Source organism: Lemur catta, chromosome 10 (assembly GCF_020740605.2).
Source record: "Lemur catta isolate mLemCat1 chromosome 10, mLemCat1.pri, whole genome shotgun sequence".
NCBI classification, from domain to species: Eukaryota; Metazoa; Chordata; class Mammalia; order Primates; family Lemuridae; genus Lemur; species Lemur catta.
The window spans coordinates 62,876,676-62,900,043 of NC_059137.1; the positions used below are offsets into that span (position 1 = coordinate 62,876,676).

The 23,368-nt window shown below is 43.1% G+C and overlaps 1 protein-coding gene across 3 annotated transcripts in view; it reads right to left on the reverse strand.

Moving 5' to 3' along the window:
* SMARCA2 (SWI/SNF related, matrix associated, actin dependent regulator of chromatin, subfamily a, member 2) overlaps positions 1-22,153 on the reverse strand; it is a 163,091-nt gene extending 140,938 nt beyond the window's left edge. The window contains exons 1-3 of one of the 3 annotated variants that reach the window (XM_045563426.1): positions 21,970-22,153; positions 8,538-8,798; positions 4,840-4,969 (exon numbers count right to left, since the gene is read on the reverse strand). In XM_045563426.1, the coding sequence (XP_045419382.1) occupies positions 4,840-4,969; positions 8,538-8,762 (355 nt within the window). In that variant the 5' untranslated portion in view covers positions 8,763-8,798; positions 21,970-22,153. Of the gene's footprint in view, positions 1-4,839; positions 4,970-8,537; positions 8,799-19,582; positions 19,678-21,969 lie in introns of those variants that run through there. The other 2 variants (XM_045563428.1, XM_045563427.1) reach the window with 2 other exon arrangements.
* Positions 22,154-23,368: the final 1,215 nt, after the last annotated feature.

Here is a 23,368-nt window from a genome sequence, read left to right on the forward strand (position 1 = left end):
GACGGAAGTAACCCAAGACAGTGGTTCCGGCCAGGAGAAATCAGGCTGGGGGGGGTGTAGCAATGATAAGGGGCGCCAAGAGGATGTGAGCAGAACATACATTATTTCCCCCGTCCTCACAACAACACTAGGAGATACGTACTGTTACCTCATTTTTTAAAACTCGGAAACTGAGGCTCGGAGAGCAAGTGAGTTACTCAAAGTCACACAATTAACTCTTGGTAGCTCCAAGATTTAAACCAAGGTCTGTCTGATTTTAACATGTATGTCCTTTCCATGATGTAACAAAAGTTTGGTTATACAATAATAAGTTAAGAACTTAAAAGTTTTAAAGATCTTCTAGATCCACTTAACAATATAACATAAAAATCAGAGTGAACTGTTTGGTTTATAACAGATCTAAATGGGAAATTTAAAAACACTTTTCTAGGGAAGGAAAATCAAAATGCATAGAAACTTCGAGGAACTTGCATAGCCTGGCCAAAGGAGATGACTTGCATAGCCTGGCCAAAGAATTCCTAGAAAAACACATGACTGGGTGGTGTTGGAGGGAAATTCAAGATAAAGGGGAGAACACAGTAGCCTACAACAATCTGAAATGTTGCCTTGAGTTCAAACAAAGTGCCAATTAATCAAGTCAAAGATTCCTAAAACACACTGTTACATACATAGATGAAAAGTCTTTGCCCTTTAATAAATGCAGTCATGGCACAATTATCATAAAGGTTATCACATAGGTGTTTATTAGATACCTGCTGTACGTGTGAAGCTATGTCAAGTTTGAACTGAAAGAGCTCTGTGCATCTATGCAGAATCACAGCGGCCCCAGAATACATAACCACCACTGACTAGGAATTCACCATCACCATTCATGAGACCAGAGAAAATCAAGGACACAGTGACTTTCATCTCCAGTTGCCATTTAAAGAGGGAAGCAAATTTACCAGGATCCCCTAAAACAAGAATGGGTTTTTGTTCTATCCATTGGTGAGAAGCAGAGCTCCATTCAGAGAAATCCTGCCCTGAAGGGAAATGGAAGAACCGATAAATATCACCCCTCAAATCCTTCCTCCTCAAGAGAGCACAAAAACCATGCTGCAGTGAGGCTGCTAGTTGGTCATGTAAGTTAGCCAAAAAAATTCCCCTGAAATCAGCCTACAAGCCTGGCAGAAATGTAAATCCCAAAATGCTGTCAAGTATAACAATAAACATTGAGAGACTATCAGTTATGTACACTTAACTTCATCATCAACACTCTTCCCTCTTCATGAGGCCTACATTGACCCTTTCACTGTGACACTAGTGCAAAATGGTAGTTTGTTCATTATGACACCTGGTCTGGCCAGTCCTGAAGCTACCACAGGGGGAAAAACTTTCCATCAAAGCTATTTATATTTTCATGGTAGGAGGGATCCCGCTAGGGATTAAAATGGGCCACATGTCTCCTGGTTACTGGGCTCTCTTATTTCCTAAGGTTGTCAATCATAAGCTCACTCATGACAAATTATAGGAAGCCTAAAACAATGGACCAAAATATCAGGCCACCCAGTCTAAACTCAACTTTCTAACACTGTTCATCAAATCACTCTTTTAAACTACGAACGAGGCATCTTTGTGAGGGTGAGACGTGGCAAGGCAACATTATGAAGGCCAGAGAGATGCTTACATTAAGGACACAAAGTCAACCTCTGAAAAAGGGAACCTGGTCACTGGAAAAATCAATACGAACAAATTTTACCTTAAATTTGATAAGAAAGAAACTAAGAGCAGAATCAAAGTCATTTTTGAGCATTAATCAATACGAGAAAAATCTCACCTCAAATTTGGCAAGAAGAAACTGGAGGTGGGAAGAATTACTTCCCAGAATTTACAGGGGATGTTAATAGAATCACTCTGTCATGGTTTGATATTAAAAAAAGTGACAGTATCTCAGCTAACGAGAGAGATTTTTCTTCTACCTACATGAGTAGCATTCCATAAAACTTGAAGAAAAACAGAATCTAAACGATACGACAACATCACATATTTTGGTAATTATCTTTAGTTGAGAAAACACAGTGAAGAAATTGCCTCAGAGTGAATATACATTTGTCTGTAGGAAGACAGTGTTGATGCAGAATCTACTCTTTTTGAAATCTTCTTTGATTTCCTCATTCAAAAGCAGTTGAAAAGTGGCAGTTTTCCTTCCCTGGTCTTCAAGAGCCATTATCTCCCCAGTTTCACCTCGCCTCGGAGAGAAGCAATAACCTCTCTCCTATTAATAATCTTGAACTTTTAAGTGCCAATTTTATATGAATTTTCTCTTCACATACACACACATGAACCTGCACACAATACTTAAATATTATATACCTGCCTCTGAAGGCTTTTTATATCCAATGGACTAAAAATAAACAATGTTATCACTGGGGCCATAAGGTACACAATTCAGCATTTATTGAAGGAAATGATTTTGCTTCTCAACCAATACCCTAAAATATCCTACTAGGTTGTTAGGTAGTTAAAGTTGGCAGCCTTCTGATCAATACCACACCTCTCTGTGTACCTGTGTGTTTAGAAATGGCTTCCTACAATGAGTTTTTAAAAGATACATGCTATTACCAACTCTAAATTCTTTTTAGACCATTACATAGAATCGGACTACATTATACCAATACTGCTTTATTCAAAAATATATCTTTAAATAACTCATTCCCCAACCTACGATCCACTTTACTATTTTAGAGAATAATATTAAATGTTAATTCTGATCCCCTTTCATGCAGACCTTTGCATTTCAAAGTGATTATAACTTACTGAAATTACATTTAGAAATTCAGATCTACTTAAAATTGTTGACATTTTAATGCATAGATTTATTTCCATACCAAATAGAACAAAATTTACTAAGTATCTATCCAGTCATGTGCTTGACATCATGCCAAGTGTTGTAGATTCCAAGATAAATATGACATCATTCCTAAGTCAAAGAGGGGAGCCAGGCGATCAGAGAAATTTTAAGAGAAATAAAGGTAAAAATGCTCTCAATTATGATCTGTAGATTTAAAGTGTTTTTTTGTTTTTGGGTTTTCCTAGGGCCCCACCACTAGAGGTACTGCAATACCAGGAGCAGAAAGAGCAAGCACCTGGCTTCAGTAATTACTGAATATAACTCATCTACCCCTGCTAGGTATTAAAAATAAGATCTACATTTATTAGCTCTATGAACACACCTGGCTCCTCAGAATTTAAATGATCAACCTGGAAGTGTTGTCTTAATTTCTTCGTAACAGTGAATGGGTCAAATTTTTTCTTCCTGCACTACAAAAAGTCCCAATGCTTCAGGTTGCTTTTCTGACATGGTCAAGATTCTGTGAGTCATCTGCAACAATCATGCCTACCTGCCACCAAAATTCAGATCAAAGCCTGGGATATTCAAAAGCCTATTCAAATGTTAGTGAAGAGACATTTCTATGCCTCTATGACTGTTCTATTTATATTTCAACAAGAAAAGACCTGTAAAGACATTTCTCAAAATCCTCCCAACCAAAAGTCTTCCCTCAGGTGGACAGATATCTGATCATGGATGGAGGAAAAACTCACACACATTTAATTACATAGGATTATATATAGCAGCACGTAAACCATAAGCCTTGAATTAGAATGTGTACATATTAATGTTTTTTGATGCTAGATTAACTCATGCCATTTGCATTTTGAAATGACCACACAATGATTTTGAAATCAGGTCACAGGGTATTAAAAGGCTTTAATGTATCTTAACATGCCTTCAACAGTGAGGGAAGGAAAGAGGATGTATAAGGCACAAAGGACAAAATAAATATACCATATATTAATTTGGTCATCATTGTAGGTTGAATTGTGTCTGCCCCACCCCCCCCACACCCAAAATATGTTGAAGTCCCAACCCACAGTACCTCTGAATGTGACCCTATTTAGAAATAGTATCTTTGCAGATGTAATCCAGTTAAGATGAGGTCATACTGGATTAGGAAAGGCCCTAATCCAATGAACAATATCGTTATAAAAAGAAGAAAATCTGGACACAGACAAACATAAGAAAAATGACATGTGAAGACTGAGGTAGAGTTTGCAGTGATGCATCCACAAGCCCAGGACTGCCAAGGACTACTGGCAACCACAGAAGCTAGGAAGAAGCAAGGCAGGAGTCTTCCTTAAAGCTTTCAGATACAGCATGGCCCTGCTGACACCTTAATTTCAGACTTGGCCTCCAGAACTGCGAGAAAATAAATTTCTATTGTTTTAAGCCATCTTGTTTGTGATAATTTGTTGTGGCAGTCCTAGAAGACTACTACAGCCACCCACCAGCAATGACAGGTAATTTCACTGTCAGAAAAAGTGACCATGTATAAGCATGCAATTCAAGGGACACAGGTGGCTCATCTCAGCTTCACATCTATGACATTGTTGGGAGGCAGACCTAGATTCTCTTTCTGGCCCTATCACTGACTAGATGTGTGAACTTCAGGAAACAAAGTAAATTTCATGAGCTTTAGCTTCCCTATCTATAAAATTGGGTAACATCATTTACCTTACAAGATCACGATAAAGATTCTGGATAAAGTACAGGGAGAACTTTGCATAGTGCTGGGACACATGGTGGCTAGTAAAATTTCTAAAACTTCGGAAATGAAATTGCCCATATAAATCATAAAGTTGAGTTGGTGAGGATGGCGGTAGATTTCTATAAGGAAAAGAAACCTGCAGGATTCAACCTTCCTTAGACACATTCTTTGGAAGTAATCATTAAAATATCCAATAAGAAAGACTTAAAGACCATGGCATGGAACCAAAATCAGATATGCAGCAGACACAAACCCTGGCTGTGCTGATCCATCGGACTCTGGGGAGGACCCATGCCCGGGTGAGGTGGTCGCATACCGGCGCCCTTCATGGATCCACAGTGGATATCTTCTACAATGCCCTTGTCATGCATACCATCCATGGGCTGAAACATTTAAAGGACATCAGTTAGACACCTTTTTAAGGTACAATATTCCTATCTAGAGTCTTAAGACCCCTCCCTAAAGTCTTCAAAGATGTGGCACAATCATTTATCACCCATTCTATGGTCATACATTTTTACATTTCGCCGGTAGGGGCAAAAAAAAAAAAACCAAAAAACCAAAAGACTAAATTAATAGGATTGGCAAAACCATCTGTAAGTCAAAAGTTAAGGCTCTAAACAGTTGATTTTTTGTTTTTTTGGTAATGTCAAAATCTGCCAATAAAAATGAAGTTCACAAGGTAGACAAATACAAGCTGTTCTCCCATGCCCTTGTAAGTAGTCTTGAAACCTGTTATAGGATGAAGTTAGCCTGCAGTATGAAGGAAGACTATTTGAAATGTCTGCAATGATCAATTCTTGGGTCATTTTTTTTTCCCCCACTGGAGGGAAAGGAACTATGGAAAGTTTAAAAGTTGAAACCAGAAGGTTCCATGGCAGTTGGGAAGAGAAGAACAGACAAGGCAGAGCAGTGAATGGGGCTCAATACTGAAAGGGAAGGAGTGTGAAACAGATAAAGGTATACTACAGAGGTAGGAAGAATGGAAAAGGTTGAAGTCATGGTTTGGAAATAAATCATGAACACAGGGGCCGAACCCAGGACTTCAGGCCTAGTACATGACAGACACACAATAAATAGCTATTGAATTGACGTTAATCCAATCCAGAATTGGGCAACGGAGCGTGTGTTCAAAAAAAGGAAAAGTCTATTCCTTCCAAAACTGTAATTGCAATTTTCAAAACAGCCTGAAAGAAATATTTCCAGGAGTTTATAGAAACCAAATGACTTCAAGCAAGAAAGTATGAGTGTTTGCAGTTTTGGAGAAAAGAAAGTTAATTTCTGCAGAGTCAAAAGCATGTGCTTGAAAAGAGGAAAAATTTACCATAAAGAGGATGTTCAGAAGAAAAATGGGAAGAATCTGGTATAAAGAGTGTCACTGAGTCTGTTAAATAGTAATAATAGAGAAGAAATCAAAGCAACACAGCAGATGTATTTAGGCCACTTGTTTATTTATTTCCCAGTAACGTTGAAAAGCAAAAAGCTGAAGCTCAGAGGAAGGAGGAGGAACAGGACAAGGAATAAAGCTGCCTATAAAAAGAAGGGAAGACAGTGAAGGCATCTGGTCAGCAGGTGTGAGCTCTAAGTGCTCAGCCGTGTCCTCACGCAGGGAACTATCTGAGGAGCTGGGGCTAAGGAAAAGCAGGATGGCAAAAAATAAAACTTGCAGCATGACAGCAAAACAAAACAAAAAAGACAGCAGCCATGGGGGTAGAAAATATGAGAAGGTGTGATAAAGATGCTAGGTAATGAAACAGAAGCAACTAGAGGAGATTATAATCAATAAAAAAATCCAGTAAAAAAAGAAGTAACATTGATCCAACACTCACTCATTCACTGAATTTTTAAATGCTTAAATAATAATTAAGTTTAGCTAAATATTACCTTTAAATTTTATCTTTCGTTTTGAAGATCAAACACCTTTAAACCATTCTGAAATTATGTAACCTGCTTGGGTAAAGTTTTAAAAGTGACAGATCAGATCTAGAATACAGCTCTTAAATTAATTTAATCTAAACACACGACAATTTAATGACTTCCATATGTCAATACGTTTACTATGTCCCCTAAAAAATATGACACAGATAACAAGCAGCTTTATTTCTCTAGGTATCTGACGAGCTAAAAAATGAATTAAAAAAAGGGGGAGAGATCTTGGTGAAATTATAAGGGTATCCATTGTTAAATGAAAAAAGAAAGTTTCAGGGTAATTAACAGAGACAATATGATCCTATTAGTGTAAAAAAAAGCAAAAAAAATGTACGTATATGTATATACGTACTGTGCTTATGCAATATTTTTACTGAACATGAAGAAAAGTAAGGTGCAAAAAGCATATACAACAAGCTGTTACCTGGGGTGAAGCTAGAATTTACCATTTTATTTATCTCAGTATCATTGTACTTTTCAAAGTAAACATATGTTACTTTCTAAGATTTGAAAATCATCAAATAACAAAATTGTTAACAAATGGATCTTCCCTTTCAGGCTCTGATACCTTACCTTAAATCTCACCTAAATTCCTACTCAATTAGAGGAAAGACTTACTCTTTTCTGTGGTAATCTCTAGTCTCTTCCACTGCTTGTCTACTGTGATGGTTCGTTTTACCATAACAGTGTCAACTTGACTGGGCCACAGGTGCTCAGATACTTGGTTAAACATTGTTTCTGGGAGTGTCTGTGAGGGTGTTTCCGCATGAGATTAGCATTTGAATTGTTAGAATGAATAAGGAACACTGCCCTCTATAATGTGAGTATCCTTCAGTTCATGGAGGGCCTGAATACAAAGGAAAGGAGAAGTTGTTCTTTCTCTGCTCTCTGCTTAAGGTGGGACATCAGTCTTCTCCTGCTCTTGGACTGGGACTTACACCACTGACTCTTCTGGTTATGCTTTCAGACTTGGACTGGAACTATACTCTCAGCTCTTTTGGATCTCTCTAGCTTGCTGACTGCAGATGGTAGAACTTCTCAACCTCCATAATTGTGTAAGCCAATTCCTTATAATAAATCTCTTTATCTATCTATTTAGATAGATAGATAGATCTCCTCCTGGTTCTGTTTCTCTGGAGAACCCTAACTAATACACCTACTTAATATCAAGAGGCAGCCCCACAACCCTATTCACCTGTGATGTCATCCAAAGGAGTGTAAAACCTCTGCTTGTTTCATTAGGCAAATCCTTCAGGAAGAGTGCCGTGTCCTCACAGATTTCCCTTGGCCACTGCTAACTTTCCAAGCAAATTGTCGCAGAGGACCTTGTTTACTTTCTCAAAAGAGTGCTCTCTTTTTGCATCTCCTGTGAAGGCATAATGCCAAATTGTGCAGATACGATCGTCCCCAAAGCAACAATCTGAGTCTCATAAATAAAGGATTGTTATAACCTTAGTCCGGAAACAAACAACTGGACCTGAGCGCTGCAAAAATCAAAACCTTCTTCTAAAACCAGAATAAAACTATTTCACAGAGAGAAGTGCACTTTAAGGATTCCCTAGGAACTATTTAATTTCAATAGAGGTTTAAAAACAAAACCCTTTAGGAAAGGAATTTTATGCTCTTTGGGATTTAATTTTTAATAAGTATCAACATTTTTAGGAAAGAATTATTTTCAGTGTATTCATTTGTAGATGATGTAAGTTATTCAACACAGAAAAAAAAATAAACAAGACTTATACGCTAGCATACACATTCACCAAACCAAAACACCGTCAACCCACAAATCACAGGATCTGTCAGAACTGCATAGTCTATCTTAGTATTTTAAAAAGCCAACATCTGATCTTCATGATTGGTACATTTGTAGCAACAAAAGTACCTCAGAATAATATACAAGATAACACAAAGATCTCACTTGATTCTCTTGCTGACAATAATAGAAAAAAGGGCTGGGGTTATCAGGAATATTAACCATCCATGAATCAGAAGACGAGGCTGAATGGGAGAATAAACTCTTACCTTATGCATTTGGTGCATGCCCTCCTGTGGGAAGTCTGCAGACCCCATTGTCGACATAGGATGCGAGACACTTGGAGGTCCAGGACTGGGCCCCATCATACTGTGGACGGAACCTGGGGATGGGCCTGGCCCTGGACTAGGTCCAAGAATTGGTCCAGGGGAAGGTCCGGGCCCTGGCGAAGGCCCTGGGTGGGGCATCGCACCAGGGTCTGTGGGTGTGGACATCTACTTCTCCTGCCTCTGCCAGTCAGTAGAGTAATACTAAGTTAGAAAACAGGAAAAAAAAGGCATGTTTTAAACATGATGTTAAGATCAGAATAAAACAGTTGCTAGCATTTGATGGTGCCTTTTCTGTAACAAACATCAAACAGAACTGCCCTGTCTAGTCCAGATGTTTGAGTGAGTGTGATATATATCCGTCTGCCCTAGTCTTTATGAAGACCACTTGTTTAAAAAAAACACACACTCTAAATGATTCCCCAGAAAGATATAAATCATCTAAGATACAAAAAGGCTCACTGGAGAAACTCAAATTTAACACATAAGCAGAATTCTAAACAAGTTTGAAATTTATTACTGAAGTCAACAGATGCTCTCTATTACTCACTGGTTTGGACACCTTACAAAGTCATTAACCCCCCAAAGCCATTAAAAACATAAAACCCTTTTTTAAAAAAAAGTATCCAATCAAGACCCATTTTCACAAGTGAATGGGCATTCAAAACTTCACAGAGAACTCAAGATAGTTAAAAGGGGGAAAAAATACAATCTCATAAATTGAGAATGAAAGAAAAGTTCCAATCATGGAAAAAGCAGAGACTTCGAGAATCAAGACAAATATGGGTTCAAAAACCCACATATGCAATTACTAGCTAAGTTAACGTTTCTTCTTCAGAGATTTAAATGTAATGGTATGTGTAAAACACACAGCTGTGTGCCTGGCACAACAAGCAGCCACTCTTGTTTAGCTTTATTTCCCCCACCATCTCCACGGACCCGGAGTGATGAGAAGGGACAGCTTAAGATGTGGTCCTCCTGCCAGTTCATTGATTGGGACAGTTAGGCCAGGGATTTGTCCCAGGCCTCACTTTGGTCAAGGATCCCTGAGAGAAGTCATCCATGACTACTGGATCAGAGCCCACCACAGACTAGGTGTGGAAATTCTGGTTCTCTGATTTCAGCAGAGCAATATTCCACCACCCACGCGCCAAGGCTTCTTGGCATTCCCGTTGGGGAACGGCCTCATAGAGTGGGTACAACTGCAGCTTGGAGAGGAGCCAAAACAAGTAAATAACCTGTTTTCCAGATTCTGATAGAGATCAATGATCCCAGCAAGATAACTGAATGCCACTGGTGATAGTAATTATTCTGTGTTATGATGTTACCTTGGAGGCACACACCTATACCCACAAAAACTTTTTTGCTGTCAACCTCGCAAAATACAGAATGAGATACCCTAAGCGATTTGCTTACCCATTGCTTAGTGGCAGAGATGCAACTAGAGTGTAGTGGCCCAGTCGCCCACAGCAGGGCTCTTTCCACAGTGAAACAAGGAAGGGGTTGGAGGGGAGGTACAAAAAACCCACATTCATTCCATTCCCAGCTACCTACTGTCACCTCTCACTGAATCTCTAGAGTGTGAGGGCCAGGAAGGCAGGGTCTTGCCGCTCCTCCCCCCTGAATCCCCAGCACCTCCAACCGGCATGTAGTTAAGTACTCAAAAAATGTCTGATGAATAAACTGCAGACAAAATTTCATGGGCAAAGTATTAACGGAGTCAATTGATTTTATAAATAAACACTAGAGAGTAGTCAGTGTTTGAGGCATGTTCTAAAGAAATCTTTCCAGTGTAGGCAAGAATTTAGGCCATTCTGATAAATAAATTAGGGCTAAAACAGGAAGCAATGAAAGCAAAGTGACTGTAAGCAGGGGATCAAAGATAGGACTAAGAGAACCTAGTACCAGTGGTTTCTAAAACAAGGGAGCTCCTGCTGAATTACAGCCTTGAATTCACTAAAGAGCTAAAATGTTATTATTTTATTCTTTGTGATTAACAGAGCAGGCAGAAGTAACTCTTCTTTTTTTTTTTTTTTTTGCCTTTCTACCCCCTCACACACAGGTTCAGTCAGCATTTTAAATTTAGGAAGCTGACGTCAATTCATGGGTACTACAAGTTATAATGTTCTTTCATGTATATCAGCGACTAATACACTCCTTTATTTTTTAGTGAATAAAAGGAAATTGCTCACTTCCTGTTATGGTTTACCTTGAAATCAGCTTCAGTAGGGTATTATGGTAATACACCACAAGTTTGAACAACAAGACAAATACTGAAGTTAGCCTGATTTTCCTACCTTTCAAGTTTTAGATTTTAATACAAATATTAGCCCATAATACTACTTTCTGCATGTGTTATCACTGTCATCTGGGAATCCTGGAGAATGTTATCACTACTTGTACACAGTCCCATAAAAATGCTCCTCATTTTTTATTAAAGGAAACCATTAAAAACTTCTTAGAGTGAAAAACAGAAGAGAAGTGGAAAATTACAGGTATAAAACTGGAATGTTAATATAGGAACATGTTATACAAGAAACTATTTAATAAGAAGAGAACCCTCATACGCATGGATGTCAATGACTATGTACGGCTCAGAGTGACAGTATAGTTTAACAAATGAGGAAACTTGCCCTGCGCCACACATCTAATGAATGTCAAAGATATGGACTCTCATGGAACTTGAATGTAGTATTTGCTGATGTCCACAATTGGGAGTCCAGAGACCTGGGTTCTGGTCTCAGGGTCACCACCAACTCTGGGGCCCTGGGAAAAGTAGTTTTCTTCTGGGATCTTGGCTTCCTCTAGGCTCGGGATGGGAGTGTCTGGAAGGTGTCCATCCATGACTTGACGCCTACTGTTCCTGGAGCATCTCAAAGACTTCGTCCAAACCTGTATGCTGGAGAGTTCACTAATGGGCCTCCCTGGCACAATCACAGCTGTCCCAGAACCCGCCCCCATCTACCATCACCCAAGTGTACCCAAGAAGGGGTCCTCTCAGTGATGAGTCCTAGCCTTTTATTCTCCCTCTTCATTTCTGGTGGCAACTTTATTTGACAGTTCAAGTACATAATCACAGTATGTACACAGTATAAAGAAACTTGGGGGTATAAGCTACAAAGAGGTTCGAGTCACAAGCAGAGGCGTATGTTGTTATTACTAAGTGAGTGTGGCCAAGGCTTAAAGTCCAGTATTGGCAACCCAGCTTCTCCCTCAGCAGCCCTGCTGGTATCCTCAGGAATCCTTGCCCCTTTCTTCTCCAAAGCACTAAGGAGCCAGTGGGGATGGGTAGTGAGGTCGGGGGCCTGGCGGGGGAGGCATAGTAAGGGTGGGGCAGAGGAGCAGAGGAGCGGCCTCAGGTAAACTTAATAAGGCAGTGGTAGGTCTGTTCACATGACAACACTCAAAATCTATTTTTATTTTGTGCTGGGGGGAAAGGGAGTTTTACATTGTCACAGAAAAGAACAACCTGTTCCACAATTATGAGGCTAATAAATGAAGACAATGTGGGGTGGGGGAAGGCTCATCAGTCTCCACCCCCCAGCACACACACACTGCTGGTCCCCCCCCTCCCCCAGAATCCTCCCTCTACCTCAGACCAGGACTCCCTGAGGGCCAGGCCAGCTATGTTCTTTGGCAAGAGTTTGTCAGCAGTACACCCTTTTTTTCATCCTTGCTTTGCCACCTTCACAACTTGGGAGTGTGTGTTTTTAAAAATAAAAGGCCCCAGAGGAGCTTCCCAGAACTCCCAACACCACCGTCATCCTCGTCAGCCCCAACCTCCTTCCTCCCTCAGCCCAACCGCCTGAGCTGAAAGACTCAGCACACCCATCTGCATATTAAAAGGAGTTCAACTTCATGGAATTTTAAGGGTCACCACTCCAGCCATGACAACCATGACAAAACTTATGCCTTACTGTCTAATTGCAATCAATGGAAATACCAAAGACCCCCACATGGAAAATAATATTTAAGCACACCCACAGGTGCCTCATAACATTTCTGGTGACTTGAACTGGGGAGACATTTTGTCACACCCCTACTGAAAAGCAGTAAGACAGGAAAGGACAACACAGCTTGCCCAAAGTAACATCTGTGGCAGGAGAGAAACCCCCAAGAGAACTTTTTATCTCTTGACTCCCAGCCCTGTACTGCCGGGCAAGCTGTCCCCCAGGATGGACAGTCTTCACTTGGGCCAGAGCAACATCCAGAGGTGGGAAGGGGAGGACAAAGAAACAAAAACAGAAACAATGGGAAAGGTATTTTGTAAACACTAGGATTTGGCTGTGACACTATATTAATTTATCATGGGAGAGAGAAGTAAAGAGAAGTCCTAGAGAGAATGAGATGAAGACAATGTCATCAACTGGAAAGGTTGATTATGTTTTATCAAACATCCAGAGGATGCGTTTTACTTATTTATCCCATCCCCTTTGAGTATCCACCGGGTACAAGGCATGCAGCACGTATAAAAAAATGATCACAGGGTTTACGCCGGGACTCTGAAAGTCTGACAGGGAAATAAGATTTGTGCATAAATAGCAACGAGGGAAAAAAATGAAAGACCCTGCAAGACGTGGAGGGGTACGGTTAACATGTCCAGCACAGTCACAGGGTAGGAGTGAATACTTTCAGCTCGGAGGGAAAGTATTAAGAAAGGTGCATTTCAGCTCGGCCTTAAAGTTTAAGAAAAAAAAAAAGTTTCCTAGAAGCTTTTGTTTTCTAGTTACAGAAAGAGTTTAGGGAAACACACCAACCTTCGCAATGCCTCTTAAATCGCTCTTCACCAAACTTCACAAGGAAGCATGGGGAAATCTTCGATCTCCAGCATACCTTTTTTCACTGCTTGCTTTACCGAAAGACTTTGAGGTCCGGGTTAAAGGTGAAATATCAGAACTAAAATTAGGTCCAGTCCATATCCCTAAGAATATCTCAAGTCTTTTAAAAGTTTTCTGGTTGTTACAGGAGAACTATGAGGCTCAGGAGATAGTTAAGATAAGAGTTCTTTTTCTGTCTGTTTGCTGATTCAGAACATCTCCCCTGACCTGAAGGACTGCTTTTTGTTTTCCATGTAGCTTTCTCCATAAATGCATTGATAACTCACCCACAGAGAAGTAGCAACATCTCCAGAACTGGGACACAAGCACTGCTATTCTTAATGGGGGAGGCAGGGCATGGGGAAAGACAACAGCAATGCAGATAAAGGAAATAAATCTACCAGAAGTTCCTTTTTTAGAGGCCAAGGTTGTCTAGATAGGTGGTGAAACATTACCAAGGCCCTCACTGCCTCTTGGTCTGAGACGTGCAACTTTAAACAGTGTGCAATATGATTTGTGCCACGGATAAAAATCACATTGGGTTTAAAGTTAACACTGTAAGTTGCTTGATCAAGACCCTAGAAAGCATTGTAAACATTTCCTTAGCATTTTCGTGGCGGTTTGCATCAGTGTGCCATTTGTTTCAAAGTCAAATGTGTTCTTAAAAGTTGTTGGATTAAAACTTTGCTCTGTTCTTTGGGCTTCCGTGAACTCTCCAGCTTTCAATCAGGGAAACAAATTAGGACGCGTGTGAGCTGTTTCCCTCACTTTAAATAAACTGCCTTGGGAACCATCCCTGCCCAGCTCAGACCTGGCAAAGGCTCTGAGGCAGCTCTGTGCATAACAGAAGATAACAACAAAGGTGGCAGCGGCTAATTATTCCCCCATGAGCCCCAGGCACAGCCTCACCAGGATCCTGGCTCTTAACACTGTCAACCCTGTGGATACCATGAGCTACCCTCTGAGAAGAGTCTACCTGTGATGAAATTCCATGGCCTCCTCAGTGAAGACCGACCATGTTCCCATGGAGGAAAAGGGAATGTACGAGAAAACCCAGAAGTGCTAGAAGCCCTTTAGAAAGCAAAGCATCCCTCTAATCCAGGACTCATGTCCATGGGTAGTTATAAAGGTAATCATGGGTAACTACCACTTTTAAAATTCAGTTGAACCCAAACTGCTAGGCAGTTGGTCGAAACAAAAGCCAACAAACAAACCAACAAAAGCTAGTTTCAAATCATGACGCCCTGAAAGACAATACCTCATTTTTATTTACACCCATGGCTGTCCTGCCTAGGTTAAGGCCCTTTTGCAAGGCCACTTCATTTTGGATGCTGATAAGAATCAACGATAGCCACTTCCTTTTCTGTCTGCCAAGATAATTCTATTTATACATTAAACACATAAAAGAAGAGTCTGAAATACATATTTTAAAAACTTCTGGTGGAAATGGCACACTTTTACTGAGGAGTAAAACTCTACCATCACATGCTGAAAGAACCTGGGTTATATGATGGATGATCTTTGCTAGGTCCAACTGGCCCTGACTTTCACAATAGCAAAAAAAAAAAAAAAATTCAACAATGAACGCTTCAAGTTCATTGCAATTAAAATGGATAATAGCCATTTATTATGTTAATTTGCCTGTTTCTTTCAATTAACATAATAGTTCACTTAACTTCTTTGAGTTTCAAGTTCTTCCCCTACAAAATAGGCACAACAGTAACTGGCTACAACCCCAATTTTAATAAGAATCAAATAAAATATTAGGTATGAAAATACTTTGAGAGCTAGCATATACAAATGTGCATTATTGAGGGAATCCTTTTAACAGCTTCAATTCCCACATTGGAGTTGAATCCACAATTGACCAGATTAATCTAAAATATTGCTTTGTTCATGAATTCCCTCTCTCAAAACTTCTGAGAGAAAAGCCTCCTATACACATTGGATAAAATATTCATGCTTTAGCCTGGAAGTCGAGTCTTTCTACAATCTCTGACTTTATCTTCTGAAAATTCTCTCCAACTGGAACCTCTTGCTCCAGGCAACCAGGTCCAAACAGGTACATTGGTTTTGCCACTGCTTCTTCAGGCTGGTCCTTGTAATCGCAGGGCTTCCTAATGACCTGAGATGATCTGCAGCGACCACCCTTACCCTGCCGTCCCTCCTACCACAACCCTAACCTATCTCAAAGACTTTACCTGCCCCATTGACTCAAGAAAGCTCTTGATCTCTCTCTGAATCACAGGACCCGTCCAGTTTACCATTTGCTATTCATATTAAATATGCTATTATGAATATGCTGTTAAATGTTCAGGTACATTCTTTAAAAACACATAAACTCTCAATTACAGATAATCTAATTCGTACAGAATTTTGGACTTTGCTTAATGGCACTTTGGTACAGCACAACAGCAAACCACAAAATAGTTGTGAATATTTACAAAGCTATTAACACGCCCAATTCAAGAAAGCACAGGGGGAAGATGGGAGAGAGCTTTCCACACGGACATTCAATTCCCACATGTGGTAACTCACCTCCCAGGATAGTAAAAACTGAAATATACCACATCAAGTAGGTAAAGAAATATACAGTCATCCTGAACAAGAAAAACACAATCTAAGTGCAAACTGATACAGAATTTCCCTTCGATAACCTGTAAACCAACATATGACAATCCTTTTTGGTTAGAGATTTTCTTTCCCATTTTTAAGTAATTTAACTCTCAAATTCTAAATTCAGTTTTTTTAAAAAGGAGTTCTAATCATATTAATGGTTTGTGAACTTTAGATTTTATTTCAATTTCTATGGATTTCATTCATCAGTTTATAAAAGGGCCAGTCCGTATGAATGATGCTTACATTGATGCCAGTTCACCTAAAAATACAACAGAATATTGTGATACTTTTGAATATTTTAAATCATACATGCATATAGCCTGATCATAATTGTCCAAATGTCCTGAAAGTCTTATATAGCTAATAAAATACCATAATTCATACTAGGCTTCAATTACATAAAATATTATGAATCCAGAACTCCAGAAGGGCATAATTCATGTCAGTGTTTCAGTCGAAATTCTTTTATTCCATATATAACACATCATTCCAAATGAGTGAATTAATGCTGTTTATATCAAACATTCAAAAGACCCAACTATTTATTTAGCTCCCGAATTTCATCAGCTCTATTATGTTTTGCTGAGGTATAATTAATTATTCAAGTATCTTTTACTATACCTTTACAACTTTTATAACTTAAAAGCTCTAACAAACATATCCTGACCACTTTCAAGGAAAAGTGCTCTATTAACATGACTAATAATAAAGTCATAGCAAACAGTAATAAAGCTGTAAAGTTTTTCAAATCCAGGTTACAAGATCCCACTTAACTTGGTGATACATATCTTAGGCAAATAAATATGCTCTCTTCCATAATGACTCTGGCAGAACATAGTTTTAGACTCCTATACTCCCTGGTACCTATAAAGTCACAATTTTCTATATAGAAAAAATAAACACCCTACGTCTTTCTAAATACTCTACCAAATAATGTATCACTAACTGTATTTTCTATAAACAACTACTTATGGAATGACCTGAGACTATTTACTGGCTAGAGATTACAGTTCCGTAATAAGAACTCTTCCAAAGAAGACAGAAAATTCAGCAGCCTCTCTATTGGCCAAAAACAATCTCCAAAATGCAACATTTAAGGTAAAGAAAAAATTTAGAAAATACTTCTTTTACAAAAGAGAAGAAATCAGATGTAGCCCCCAAACATGGCTTTTCATATTCGGGAAATTTTCTGTGTTCACCAGAAATACTGCAGAAGAGAAATGAGACTCATGTACAGAGTTTTCTAAGGCCACTCATGTTAAGCAACTAATTGTCTATGTTGTCCCTTAAAATCATCTTGACCCAAAACAGTGAACATCAAATCTTCTGTTGGTTAAAATAAGGTCCTACCAACACTCCCTCAACTTGCTAATGCCAGGAAATAGTTCTTAGCATTGTATCTGTGATAATTCAGTTGTCCTCAGCAGCATGTCAAGATGTCATAAATAGTGATTTATTATTTCTCTGGAGTATCAAAAAGCTGCTGACCTAGGAGAGTTTGACAAAGGCCTTGTTTACAAAGGAGGACTTCTAAAGGAGGAAAAAAGAACCATGAAAACACTAGAGGACAGCATCACTTTTATTATTTATGAAAGTCTTCTTTTTTATGGTCTTGTTCCAATATATAATAAGCCTTTAAAATAGAATGTCAAAATACTACCGTAATATAATGGGTATAACAATTACCTTCTAGAAAAGATTGCTTGCAGAATGATTTCTCTTAATCAAAGAAAATAAGTTTTAAACAATTATCTGCAAAAGTGTTACTTTCTAGATATACCCAGTCAGGAATACTTAAAACAGAATTCAAGCATTAACAATATAATACAAGCAGAGGCACCTTTTTTTTTTTTTTTTTGTCAATTCTAAGCCTCAGGTGTTGGTCAAAGCACTTTTCAAGAAACTTGACAAGAAATGCTCAAAAACCACTTTACAAATGAACAAAAGAAAAGATCTAAGGCTGCTTTGAACAAGCTCTTGTGGTGAATATTTTCTGTGAAACACCACAGTGCAGCTAGTCTGATGCTGGGCTGTAGCTGGTCTCACTCATAAGAGAAAGGCTGCATTGAAGGAAGCCCTCCTTCACCTCGCCTCATCAAGGGTTCTCATACCCCAAACTCCAGATTTATTTTAAATATTCTTTACTAATATGGCATCTCTCTTTAATGATCTCCAGAGCTATTGTGTGTGGTTTTTTTTCCTTTCAGTCTATTTCAATGAATATCTTTTGGACCTAACAGGTGTCTCTAAATCCCCTTTTTCCAAGAGCAAACATTTGAGTTGTAAGAGACATTTTTGAAAAAAAGAAGAAGAAAGAAAATCCAGGAGAATAAAAGGGCAATTAGATTCCTAAAAGAGAAAGTGTGTTCAATTTGCATAACAATGCACCAACTAGGATTCAAACCTGCCACACCTCTTAACACTTCTCCAGCGTGCTAGAAGTAGCCTGGAAGCCCAACAAGTCTGGTGTTGGCCAACAAGCTTCCGGTAGTGGCCCCCCAAATAACTGGTGGGATATATTACTGAAAACATTTGTATGTAAATATATAAATACACACACACACACAACATCGGGCATGGCGGCTTTTTTTTAGTAGCATCCTCAGTGATTTCTGAGTCTTAGGTAGTTTGACAGGAATTTTCTGTTACTCAGCACCCAAGCAACAATCTCACTATTCACACAAGCATTCTGTTCATATAAGCGAGGCATAACACCAGGTGTAAATTTAAAAAGTCCTTTGAAATGGAAGTTTAAAATTTAACTCTGCTATCGGTAACGCATAAATCTTAAAAATAACCAGTCAATGCAGGAAACAAACGTGTATCCTTAACGTCTTCCTTGTGCTCTAACGTTATACATACAAAGGAATACATGCCTAATGACCAGAAAGGAGACAATGATGACACCCCTCCAAAAAATTATTAACCCGAGTCGCTTTGCTTTTCCAAAGTACCAACCTCCATCAGGTTAGTGAGGAGGTAGAAAAGGAGATAATCTTGCAAAACTCTCCCAAAAGTTATATAAACAAAGGAGAGGAGAAGCCCAGTATGGGCTTTGCACCCATGTGCTACTAAAATTACATAACACCCGGTGCAGACATTGAATAAGGAATGGATTCTGCACAACACCCCCACTCCCTCGACTTCCAAGCCTTCCTCCTTCCCTTAAAAAATCCAAACGTCTGGCAAGAGCGAGTGGACGACGTCGAATATTTATATTATTGCCGGAGTAAATCCTGCGAGAGTTGGAGATACGTTTAGGCCCGAAGTTTGAATGTGCAACAGCCCCAAGGCGCTGCGACTCACACTCTCCGGACCCGGAGGAGAAAGAACTGACAAGCGACAGCAGCCAGCAAGGCCTTCCTCTTCTCCCTTACGGTGCCTCCCGCTGGAAAGTTTTCCACGCAATCGATCGGAGGACAAGGAGCCCATTTCCCCCGCCTGCCTGACTTTGCAGGAAGGCGAGCTGGGAGACCGGAGGGGGCTGGCAGGGAAAGAGCTGGAAAGCCCCGCACACAGCGGGCGGCGGCGGCGGCGGCGCAGGCTCCTTACCTGGGGGACGCGGAACAAAAAGGGGCGCGGGGCTCGTGGAGCGTGGGGTGGCTGCACGGCCGGTGGCCGGGAGCGGGTGTCCGCGCCGCAGCCCTAGGCCAGCGCCCGAGCCCGCGGCCCGACCCCCGCCGCCGCCGCCGCCGCCGCCGCTTCCTCCCTCGCGCGCGTCATGTCACGGCGATCAAACATGTCTGTGTGCGCTTCGCTGCTGTGACTTCCTGATTCTCCGCTGCTCGCGCGCGCACACACACACACTCACACTCACAGCCACACGCACGCACCGCCCCCACCAGCCCTCGCCACCGAACCTCGCCTGGTCCTCCCCGGGCTCCCGGGGAGGGTGCGGGCAGGAGGGACTGGCCGCGCCGCTGCTCCCGACGCACTGTCCCCGGCGCGCACAACACACTCACACTCACGCGCAGACACACTCACGCCGGCCGAGAGGGCGCGGAGACGCGAGCTGCGGGAGCTCGCCGCCCCCTCCCACCCCTCCACCCTACTTAGCCGCCCTGCCAAACTTTTTTTTCCTTCCTGATACACGTCCAACTTCCCTCCACCCCACCCCACCCCCCAAGCAGCCCAGCCAGCCCCGCGCTCACCACCATCCGCGGCAAACAGCAACCCGGATAAAAATAATAATGCAATCCAGGCGGCGGAGGCGGAGGCGAGCGAGCAGACACTGGCAGGAGGCGATTTCCCCGCGTGTACCGGAAACCGGCCCGAGTGCCCCGGCCAGGGCGCGGGTGTCCCCTGGAGCCCGCACTGCTGCGCCCCGCCCCGTGCGGTGCAATTGCGCCCAAGCTGCGAGGCCTGGCGCTGGGCACCCGGGGCACTGTGCTCGGTGTGCGCCCTGTGGCCGGAGGGCTCCTAGGGGCTGGCTCGCCGGACCGGTTATTTGGGGAAGTGCATCGCGACACCTTTGTAGATGGCATGGCCGTGTTTTGCAACGCAAACGGGAGAAGGGAAGGCGGCCGGATGGAGGGGGAGAGCAAAGGAAAGGCTATAAACCAGGTTGGGATGGGAATAAAGCAAACTCGAAAGCTGGGAGCGAGAAGGAAGGGGTGCGTGTCATCGTTGGGAGGAGGCTCCTACCCGGTCTCCCCGCCTCCCGCCCTCGCTACCCTCCCCTATTCCCTCCCCACCGCAGCCCTTCCCCTTCCCAGGCGAACGCCACTGCCGCTGCCCGGGTGCGCGCGGGTCCTGTTTGTGACAGTCAGGCAGAGAGGATTATCCGGATCATGGCCTCCCCGGTCCGCAGCCGCCGAGGTTCTCTCGGGTCCCAGAGCGCCCCTAGCACCCGGACGATCGCAGGAGCCCCACGCCCGCGCCGCCCGCGGCGCTAGCCTGGGGAAGACGCGAAGCAAAAGAAAACAAACCCAGGGAGGGGGAGGGCAGGGTAACGGAGCCCAGCGGGCACCTCCGACCTCCTTCTTTGGGGCCTCCTCCCTCTTCCCCAGCACTGCGGCCCGGGCCGGACACCCCGAACTTCAACACCCGAGCCTGCGCAGCCGCCAGGTACCCGGGGCAGGGACGTCCGCAGCGCCCCAGGCGCAGCTCCCTGGCAGCCGCTTCACCTAAAGGCCTGCCTACAGATCAGTGTCCCCATCCCCGCCGGAGGGAACGCGGAAAGTGGAGGTGACACCTCCGATCCGGCACGCACCGGCCCCGCGGCTGTGGCTGCAGCCTCCCCAGCGCATCAGCCTGGGCTTCTCCCGCCGCGATCCGCTCGCGTCTCCGCAGCCGGAGCCCTTTAAACAAGTCCCCGGGAAGCGGGTGGCAGCAGCGTTCGCTGGCGCCCTGCCGCCAGCCCGAGCTCCTCGCCCTCCTTTCCCGTTCCCCTTCCAACTCCTCCGGGGAGGATTGCTCGGGATGAACAGTAGCATTTCCATCCTCGTCCCCAGTCCCCCAACCTTTTCCCTCCTTCTGCCACCCCCACCCCTCGCTTTTAAGGGGATTGGGGGGATTGCAACCTGGCGGAATGTGTGTGTTGCAACCTTGAGTTTGCAGCGCATCGCTGACTGCCTACCCAGGGTCAAGGCTGTGGTTTGTTGGGATTTTTCCCCCTTGGCCCCCTTGAAGTAGTAATTATTACTGTTATTATTAGAACAGCAAGGTTCGGCTGAAACTTTCTCGTTTCTTCCACCGCCGCCTGGGAGCTGTCGTTAGAGCATTCCACCTGAGGCCCGCGGGGAGGAGGCGGGCTTTTTGTTGTGGCGGTTGGCCCGCCTGTTTGTTTTGGTCTCCGTGCATGCACAATAAATAATAATTAGGATAATAATGAATAATCCCGGGCGAAGGCGGCGCGGTGCCGGAGGGGTTTGTGCGGCGGCTACAGCCGGGAGGCCGACGGGAGGGGAGAGGAGAAAGGAGTTGTAAGTTATATTTACCTTGCTCGCGAGGAGTGTGCTGGCTGAATCTCTTCCCTCTCTGAGTCACCCAGAGTACAGAAACAGAGGGAGAGAGGACTAGATTATGAATATGACTTCATTGATGACAGCCATCCCCTCCTCTTCCTAAACTCGGGCTCCGCCCCGCGTCCCACCTTCGCCGCCTCCACCGGCGCCGGAAGACGCGCCGCAGTTGGCCGCGCGCGCCGCTCCTCCCTGCCCGCCCGGGCGCGGGTTGGCGGGACGCGCCTGTCACTCGCCCCGCTCAGCGACTCCCGGAGCGCGGGGGGAGGAGGGGGCGGTGTGCAAGAATGTGGATCGAGACGGCTCTACTGTATGCGTGGATCCGTGTGTGTCTGCAAGGCGCTGGCTCTCGGGCCGTGTTTGTGCCTGGAGCAGAGAAACTGCGCAGGACGCAGAGAGCCCCAAACCCTGCTGGAGTTAGGCGCCCGTTGTCCCTTCCCCGGCAGTCCTCCTCCGGGGCCGCTGCGGGACTCCTCCAGGGAGGCTGGGCAAGAGGAGGAGGCAACGCAAAAAGGGAGGGCAGCCGTAGTAATAGCGCGTAGTAGTTTGGGGGTATGTGGAGAAGGTGCTGGAATTTAACTGTGCCTCCGCCTGCCAGTGAGAGCCTGCAGAGAGAAAGGGAGGGGACAGAGGGAGGGCTCCGAGTGGCACCAAAGCTGTTTGAGGCACAGTGTTGACTATGGAAAAAACGGGCATTGTCGTGACGGTTGAAACTTTTTATCCCCCCTTCCAAAGGCTGTCATTATAAATCTGCCCCCTTTTTCCCAGTAAAAAGGAAGGCGGGCACAAAGAACGTCCCTGCCAAATTTGTCTTTTCTCTGAAGGACTGCAAGCCTTCAAACGCCAGTGAGGGAGACACAGCTGAGAGGCTGAAACGCCTTATAAATAAATAAGCCAGCCCCAACCCCTCTGTTTACTTCGTGGACTAGACAGCACTTTAACCTTCCCTCTCATGTCATCCTCACGTAAAACATAAACCAAAATATGAGAGAACAACCCCGTGGGGGCCGGGCGGGCGGGCTGGAGGGTAGCTGAAGTACGGAATCTGCCTTTGATTTAAGAAGGGGAATAAATCTCTTATTCTCTACAGACTGTAGTTTCTTCCCTCCCACCCCACATTTAAGACCAATTAAGGTTACAAACTGTAATCTGCTGGCACGTCACGCTTTTGAGACCTCTTGCTCCAATTTGCCTTGAAATACAGTACTTTGGCGGAACCAATAGGTCAGTGTTTGGTGAGACAATTTTATTTTTAGTTTATGAAGTGTGAAAGAATGTTAGGAGATTTTAAATCAGGGGTCTATTATTGTAGACTCAGATTAATGCAGGTGCTTGACTCTTAAAATTAAAACTCTTCCTACGTGGTAGTGTTATG